The sequence below is a fragment of the Mesitornis unicolor genome, unplaced genomic scaffold, assembly GCF_000695765.1.
Source record: "Mesitornis unicolor isolate BGI_N332 unplaced genomic scaffold, ASM69576v1 scaffold13919, whole genome shotgun sequence".
NCBI classification, from domain to species: Eukaryota; Metazoa; Chordata; class Aves; order Mesitornithiformes; family Mesitornithidae; genus Mesitornis; species Mesitornis unicolor.
In genome coordinates, this window is record NW_010208052.1 from 28,113 (window position 1) to 37,259 (window position 9,147).

General features: G+C 37.6%; 1 protein-coding gene across 1 annotated transcript in view; it reads right to left on the reverse strand.

Annotated features, from left to right (window-relative positions):
* Nucleotides 1-8,546, reverse strand: part of PSAT1 (phosphoserine aminotransferase 1) — a 13,967-nt gene extending 5,421 nt beyond the window's left edge. Inside the window, exons 1-6 of the mRNA XM_010192356.1 lie at nt 8,508-8,546; nt 7,382-7,442; nt 6,151-6,220; nt 4,921-5,126; nt 3,144-3,316; nt 2,053-2,222 (exon numbers count right to left, since the gene is read on the reverse strand). Coding sequence (XP_010190658.1) covers nt 2,053-2,222; nt 3,144-3,316; nt 4,921-5,126; nt 6,151-6,220; nt 7,382-7,442; nt 8,508-8,546 — 719 coding nt within the window. The remainder of the gene's footprint in view (nt 1-2,052; nt 2,223-3,143; nt 3,317-4,920; nt 5,127-6,150; nt 6,221-7,381; nt 7,443-8,507) is intronic.
* Nucleotides 8,547-9,147: the final 601 nt, after the last annotated feature.

The window sequence follows — 9,147 nt, forward strand, 5'->3', positions numbered from 1 at the left end:
GAAGTAACTTTTGCAAATTCAGTTAGTATTTCCTGCCTGTTTGCCAGCAAACCATTAGAGAGTGCAAGAGCAGAGAAAGAGAACTAAGCAGCTTTGTCAGCTCCTCACAAAAACTGGAACAGGCATGTAAAGCCAAGCCAAACAGATGTGCACCCTGCCAACATTTCAGTCTCTTATATTCTGGACTCTGGAGTGCGCTCCAATGTGGGTTTGTAGCATGAAGTGAAATCTGGCAAGACAGTGATCAGAAAGCAGAGAGATTGTTAGTTCAACTTCATTTTCAGCTCCCTTAGTCTCCCACTACCCTGTTAATGTTACTGACAGGTACTGAGTTACAGCTACAGCAGCTTTTTCTTCTCAGAAGCCCTTTGCAGTGGCTAAAATAAAGCTGCAGAATTTAATCTGTTTGGCTTTTCAAACCAGAGAAGCAACACTGTGTTCAAGTGCTGAGACTAAGTAGAACTTTGGTTTTTCAAATGGAAATAGCTCTGTACTTGGAAAACATGAATGGCTGGATTTAAGAACTGGCATGTGCAAGTACACAGTGTTCAAAATAGCGTGTGTGACTTGGCAGTCAGGAAAATAATCAATCGTGAAATAGAGGCTTTATCAGTCAGTGGGGGAAAAGAGTCACTCATACTGCCCATGTTAAAAAGCTACATTCAGAAAGATGACAAAAATCTGGAAATATTGTAAGGTTAATTCTTGTCTTAGACACCAGCTCTAAGCATATGGGGTGTATTTGGCCAACAGGGGAGATGGGCTAACAGCGAGTACCTCATTACAGCACCACATACTCTGCAGTACACATATTTCTTGGGAAAACTAGTTGTGCACTGTAAAGTCTAGAATAAACTTACTCACACGATTTACTGTTCTTTTGATAAATTAAGAGCCTCTAACATTGCAATAGTACACCCCACAGTGAGAATCAGCAGATCTAGAGATATAATTAGTATCACTTGAAATTCTGCTGAATTAAGTAATGGCATTAAGGTAGGCTTTATATGCAGGAATCCCTGTTCTTTATGTCTGTACAGTGCATGTGATATCTGCCAGACATCAAATTTGCAAATTCCGTCACGTAAAGAAAAGCTGTAAGAGCTGAGATTAAGCATCAAGAATATAAGATTGAATTGTCAAATTATCCAAATTAAAAGCAAATCTTATCTTTAAAAGTATAAATAATTATTTTCAAAGTAATTAAAAAAACTTCTGAGGGGAAGAAAAGGATACCTGGTTTGAAGATTCTTTTTTCACATAATTTTAGCAGACATTGATATAAAAATGCTCCAGATTAAGAATGGATAGATACTACTGGCTCAGCACCTAAATATTCCAGTAGCAAAGCACACTTTCACTAGCTATTAGAAGCTAGGAGAGAGTAAATTTAAAGAGCAAGATCTAGTCTGCTCTGCTTCTTGCATGTAGGAAATCACCAGGTACATGCCTATTTTATGATTTTGATTGCTAGCAATGATTATGAAGCTAAACCAATTTTATTTTTGGATGCCGAGTCAAACACTGAGGCGATAGTTAAAGAAATATGGAAAGTCATAATAGAGAAGATCATAAAGCAATGACTAAAAAGCCTTTAAAAATATATTTTACAGGCATAGGGATCCAGAGGTTCAAATGCTGAGAACAACCTCAAGAAGAAATTAAATAAAATCTGTACTGAACGTTCAAGAAGCAAAACTAAGCACCAGGTTACCTACTTGCAATGATAGAAGCATCACCACTGAATTGACTAGAGTTGCGTTCATGTAAAACATGAAACTTCTGCTATGGAACTATGACATGCAGTATGTACTTCTAAAAATACTTTGATTTTTATGGCTGAGTCCCACTAGGTAACATCAAAGTCTACTGCAGTTATGTAGCTAGACACTTCCCATGTTTTCACAGGAACCATGTGAAACACTCCAACATATCAGTTACTTGAAGGCCAATACTCAACTTCTGAAACTTCTCAACTTTTCACAAGAAAGGCAGCAGATGGTAGTGCAATAGCTTTCTGAATAAGAGATATTAAATACCAGTGTAAATTACCTGTAGCATGGTGGAGTGTTATATAAAGAGCCATTTGTTACTTGTGTTTTGTAATCCAGCACTACAGGGCATTCTTTCAGTGCAAATCCCAGCAAGTCCTCACGTACTATTACAACAGTAACTCCAGCACAGCCAACATTCTTCTGAGCACCAGCGAAAATCACACCAAACTTCAACAGAAGGAAGAAAAGAAAGACTTGCTACATGCATTCACTAGTAGATATTATAACTGAATCATAAACCAGTATCATTATAGAGTAGGCAGACAACTCAGCTGAACAGCATGGAGAACATGTTGGAAGTGAGAACATTGTAGGTCAAAGAAGAGTCCAGAGAAGTTCTGATTTCAAAGTGCACTTACAGCTGCAGTTGTTATCCCATGTATGTCTGTTGTCAGAACCATGTATCTTTATTCAACTGAATATCATCACAACGAATTTCCCAATGGTTTGCTAAATGTTTATTTTGTAGCCACAAATAATTATTAAGGCAGCCTGTCCCCACTTCTCACCACGCCAAGCAAATTTACTAAAAATAAATTCATACATAGATCACAGTATTTTCAGCTAATCTAGTATTTCAGTCTATTCTCTGTATTATCTATGAAACACAGTAATTGAGATAAGTGAGCTTCAGCATCTTAAAAGGCATTACAGATTTTCCATATAAGAATCAGGACCAAAAAAAAAAAAAATCACACTTCACAGTGCCTTGCTATAGCCATATACACTATCCAGATTAGATACGATTCAGAAGATACCTTTTTCAGCTAGAGCATCAGTGAACACTACACAGTAGACAACTAATTTCGGACAACTATTAACATGAACAACTTGAACATAGTTCAACATGTTTTTAATGAGAAAAGGACAGCAGATAGACACTGAAATATCAAGATTTCATCAAATTTCAAAGATAATGAAGTTCAAATTTCAACATTTGTATCCACCATCAGATACCCATTTAACAAAGCGTGCTTTCCTTAATTTCACTGCTCAGCATCTCCAGCCACCCAGACACTTCAAAAGTACCTAATTATATGCATTCAAGTTTGAAAATGCTTTATGCAGCCACTGTGTCCAATACTGTACCTTGGAAACATCCACAGGTCTGGACAGAAAGTTTGATGACATATCACAAACCAAGACTGCTCCTTTGACATCAGGTACAAAGTCAAACTCAACACCATGAACAGTCTCATTAGCACAGTAATAGACATAAGATGCATCTGGATTAAGATTCCAAGTGCTTGGGTCAGGAATGTCTGAGACAGACAAAAAAGAAAACCAAAGGTCACTGGAGACAAGTAATTTTCCTGGCATGCAATTTTACTTGAACACAGGACTTAAGTGCAAACCCAGAAAAAAACTGAAATATAATTATCTTGTTACCAGGAAGATATAATTTATCTGCAAAGGAAATCCACCAGTGCATTCCCAAAATTCTGTGGTGAGCCATCATTAAGCTTGCAAACATCCTTCTGGTTTTCAGTCCTTACTCCTCAAGAGTTTTTTCAAACTATTGCCCTATGGGTCCAAAACAGTAATTCAGACCAATTCACATGGGTCCAAGAATCCTCCTGTCATCTTTGGAACCACTGAAGCATCCAAATTCCCACTGGCAAAGTTCTCTAAAGTTTCTGCACATCCCTGAAAGCATTTCAGTCTCGCCCAAGCTGAACACAAGGTTACCTACCTCCCTCCCATTTGAGCTTTGCAGCTGACTTACAAAGCAAGTTTCCTCTGTCAACATGCAAAAAACAGGCATGCCCTGACGGCACAGAACAGGTTTTGCATAGAACAAATGGTTGCTCTTCCTTCCTCCTCTCCTCCAAAACATAAGGAGGGAGAAGTGTTGCTATTGCCTCCATTATTTACTGCCTCTCCCCCTGTCTGCAGCTGACAAATGGTAAATACACTCCCCTAGACTGGGAAGTTGTAGGTTCAATTCCTTCCTGTGCCTCAGAGGACATAAACTTAACTTCCAAGTTAGTTCTCTAATCAGCAGTTAATACACTAATTTGAATGGGGATATTTTTTCTTTTTCCTGTTGCCACTCTTCCCAGTTCAAACGCTATAATTTGGATCAAAGGGAAGAAAAGTGAGCATAACTAGCAGGAACAGACATTAGGACTCAGGTGTCCCTGTTCCAAGAATTATTTATACATAACCAGTGACAAATGATACACTTAAAACATCCCTGAAACAGAGTCTCTCATAAAAATTCCCAAATCCTCAATTACAGTTAACCTTTTTCTTCCTTCTACACTGTGGTCATTCAGAAAGTGTTATGTCCAGTAACAACCTTCAAGAGAAGTTCAAAATGCCTGTTCTGTTCCAGAGCCAACTGTCTGTATGATACATGGGTGGCAAAGTCAAGTATTTTGGAACCCTTGAAAGAAGGTAACAGAACATAGGTCTCCCATCTCCTGGGTCAACAAGGTTAAGATCCCAAGTATGCTTCCAAATTTCAGAGCAATACCATTATTGAGTGTACCTGAAACAAATATCTCACAATACCCCTGGAAACAGCTTAAGAACTCCATTAACTAAAAAAAACCGAACAAAAACAAACAAAAAAGAGACAGTCCAGACAATTTCTATAACGATACACACGTCCTTCTTGCCACTTATTTTCTGGGATCTGCTCAGCCTCTTTTCACAACTATTTTCAGGTGGAGACTGTTAAGCCATCTAAGAGATCTCCCAGCTATCAATGTGGAGAGAGAGATGGCAGGCAATCCTTTGAGTACTGTGCAGTCAACTCTAGCTAGTTAACATTCAGTAACCCAGTAGCCAAGCTGGACCACTTTATAGAGCAATTCAAAAAGCTAAGCATTCACACAGATGGATGTAATCATCAACTTACTTGTATAGTTTCCTAGTTTTGGATGAACGATATTCACTTTGGCATACTTCTCTGCTTCTTTAGCTGCTTTTGCTGACCAAGCTCCAGTAACCACATAATCTGCATGTTTTCCCTCCTTTAAACCAATAAGATTAAGTGGGACTGCACTGAACTGACCAGATCCACCTCCTTGGAGGAAAATAACTTTGTAGTTTTCTGGTATACTTCTGCATGCAAGAAATAATGATTTCTATTATTCTCAGAAGAAACAGGATACATACTAGTTGATACTATGCATTTAGCAGCAACTGAGGAAGAACATTCATTTTAGTATTAGCCTTGCGTAGTAACTTGAGTATTACGTTTCACTGATAAAAAAAATGCTGAAAACAAGCGTTTTTCCACTTGGATAGCATTAAACAAATTAACTCCTCAGTAGCTCTACTCTCATAGTGCACACAAACTTGAAAGATATATCCAGCAGAATTAAGGATTACTTGTAAATTTGTCTATTGCTCGCTCCATGGCTCTTCTGTCATGCTAAAAACTTCACAAAGTGCTCACAGTAGAATTTAGCTTTGAGACTCTTTGATTTGAAAGTGCAACTGTACAGTAAATTGCACATGTTTATACAGTCATAAAAATTACTTCTTCAAATTATTCATTAAACCCCTCTGTCAAAAATTCTGGCTGTGACTAAGTTGAGCTTTTATATGACATGACCATCACTATTAACTACTGTGAGTACCTTAATTCTAATACATAATATATTATTTCAAGCTTTTAAAAATGCATCACACTACAAATAGGAAAAGGGCTCCTGATCAGTGATTCCAAAACACAGCTGTAGAGCTTATGTTAACAAAATCATACTGATGGATGATGTACAGATCACCTCTATACCACTAGAGATCTGATTTTTATTGTTTCCACTTAGTTCTTGGAGAAAGTTGATGCCTTTCATAAATTCTATGAAGGTGAAAAAAATTAGAATTTCAGAAGAAAATCAACTGTATACTAGACACATTAAAAGTATTTCAACCTAGTAAAAGCTCTTTGTCACATTTAAATAAATCAGCATGAAATTAACAGAAGACCAATGCCCTCTCTAAGATTATTACCCTATAAGACACAGTATCTAAACAAATAAAAAGCCAGAAACTGGTGCTTTCAAGGAAAGGTCTTCACAGTCACTACTGGTGCATCTAGCAGAAGCATAAAATAAAAATAAGTAGGAAATAATTCACTTACAGCAATTCACGCAGGAGATTTTCAGCTGTATTTAAAATTTTTGTGAAATCTGAGGTCCGATGGCTCATTTCTTTGGTGGAAGGGAAAGAAGAAACAAAACAGTAACACATGAATGCGATTTAAAAATTGTGTCAAGCTTTAAACCTTTTACAATACAGACTCAAAATGCCTGAAGGCTCCCATTCCCAGTTCCATCTCCTATTTTTTTTGCTGAGCCTTCCTAAATACCCACACAAGACTTACACCGCCAGACTTGTCCGGATCCAGGCAAATCCAGTTCATTCACATTTGGCATCCACGTGATCTGATCATCCCCAGGAACAACTACATTTGTGTGAAAAAATATACTCCCTAGAAAGGTGTAAGTTTTGCTCACTCTAGAAGCTTCTCTGCTACTAATGCTGCAGCAAGTATAAAGTAAGATACAAAGGTCTGTTTTGTTCTTTTTTTTTTAAGAATGCTTCTTCATGCATTACTCCTAATTAAACGTTAGGGACACTTGATATTAATTCCTTTCATTAAATCTGTACTCTTTCTTCCATCTTTAAGAGCACACAATTTAAACACGAATCCAAATCCTGCAGAGACTGCTGCACATTCTACATGTAGCAAGCAAACAGTTTCACAGAACCATTAAAATGCTGACCATCTTCTTGCATAAAATTTTTGTGTAACTGTGGCTGAAGCCCCAGTCAGCCAGCCACATCGCACAGAGGACACCTCCTCCTTATGACAGGGCATCATTGCCTTCCTAATGGGAAGGATGCTATCCATCAAATAAAACTGAAGCATTTTGCCACACAGTATGCAAGATACTATATGTGGTATCTGTATACATATATATACACACACACACACACATACTGTATATGTGTATATAGTATTTTGTATATTTTTATATATTGCATATATATTATGTAAGTTTAGATATATACACACAAACACATATCCCTGTCCAGAGATCCAAAAGTATTAGTGATTTACATATAAGTTATTTTTTATTGTCTCTAGTCCTTTGTTTTGGATCACTAAACATCTTGCTACATATAACTTTATGGTCTCCTGATAAATGGCAGAAAAGCCGTATGAAAAAGTATTCACTGGATAAGCACATTACCAGAGTAAGGTATTAGAAAAGAAAAGCCGCTGAAATATCAAAATAAAAAACTCTTATTAAGCAATCTGGTTAAACATTTACATCCTGAAAAACATAGAATCTTTAAACTCTTACCAAGAACACTTATACCAAGTCCTTTGTAGTCCACCAGATCTTTCTGAGCTTCCAGTAATACCTAACAAAAGGAAAAAACCCACAAATAAATTAAGATGATTTTCCACTATCTAGAGTCACTGATGCTTCATGCATGTACCAGCTGCCCCATATTGCAATAACCTGACTTTTGTCAAGTGAGATTAACAGAAGTATGGTGACCAATATAATTTCTCTGTATCTAGTAGCTGAAGGCTTTTCATAACATAAGCATAATAAAATCAGCCACTTGTCATGGAGACCAGGTTTTAGCGTATTATTTCAACAGTTATATTTCCAGATTTCAAAATGGTTTCTGGGAATTGGATGGAATCTTTTATAAAATGCTTAATGTGTACTCTTTCTAATCACTCTTCTTAAATACCCACTCTTCCACACCATGCTCTTTCACTTGACTTGTATAAAGAGGACAACAAAGGCATTGAGAAAAACGAAAAAATCAGCTTGTAGAACTAGATACATCAAATCAATCCAATAGGACAAGGCCTAGTTTCACAGAATGAAGTCCTGCACATTTTGAAGATGAGTCTTCTCCATGTTATTAAAAGTTAAGAAAGAAATGAAGCAAAATTTTCAGACAACCAAAAACCAGATCACTCCTAGGAGCCCTAGGCAGGTAAACTGTTCCTTCAGCCTTCCATTTCTCTTTCGTCTCCCATGGCTCTCAAATGCTAAGTGGAATAATATTCCCACCACTGAAACTGCAGTTTCCCATTTCAGTAAATTCTTTCATGAAAGCCAGAACATTCTTAGTTCCTTCTAGAGGAAGCAGGGGGGCAGGGAGCCCTAGCAGAAAAGCTGCCAAAACAAATGCTGTATGCATGCACCCCATGATCTGCCAAAAAAACACAGGCACTGGACAGCTTCAGGAGCCAGGAATCTACCTTGCTGACAGGTTATCTATATGGCCCAACCACCACCACAGCTGGTCACCAAGAGGCCAATCAGAAACAGCTGTGCAGCTTTTGATGTTAGAGATCATTAAGCACTAACCACCACATTTCATGTGCAAACTTATCCATGCCAGAGAAGGGGAAAAAAGGCCAACAGGAGCACACAGATTATTAAAAAGTCAACCTGCACATGCCTTACAATAGGCATTTATGATACACATTTTAAGCGCCATGAAGAGTCCTGTCCATCTGTTTGATTCAGGGAATCTGAGCACTTCGGATGCAGCACCAGCCTGCAATCAAAGTGAAGCAATTGAGATGAAGAGGCAGCTCTCTTAAATGGACTACTGTACCAAGAGGGGAAAACAGATCGATGATATGGAGGACAGCTATGCACTCCTCAAACCCTGAGCCCAGCTCCCCATCCTCTTCCCCAGGAGAGTTGGATACTACAGCAGCTGTAATAAGAGATTCTTTTTTTAGCTGAGGGTTCAAGATAGAACAACAAATTTCTTTGCAGCATAATCTACAAAGGACATTTCTGTGAGAAGACAGGGGAAAACCAAAACAAAACAAAGCAAACAGCAAATCTGTTTACTTAAAGAAAGCTGTTAAAGAAATAACACAGAAAATAATTAAGAAAGCTATGAATAAAACTAAGAAAGGAACAAGAAATTTCCAAAATACGTAACTCTTAATTTGAAAGTCACATGCACACAATTTGACAGAAACCACCCCCTATCCATATGTAACTGGATAATCTGTGGCTGCTGATGCAACTTTCCAGAGGGTTGAGTCTACACCATACTCATTATCATTTTTCAAATAAAGATT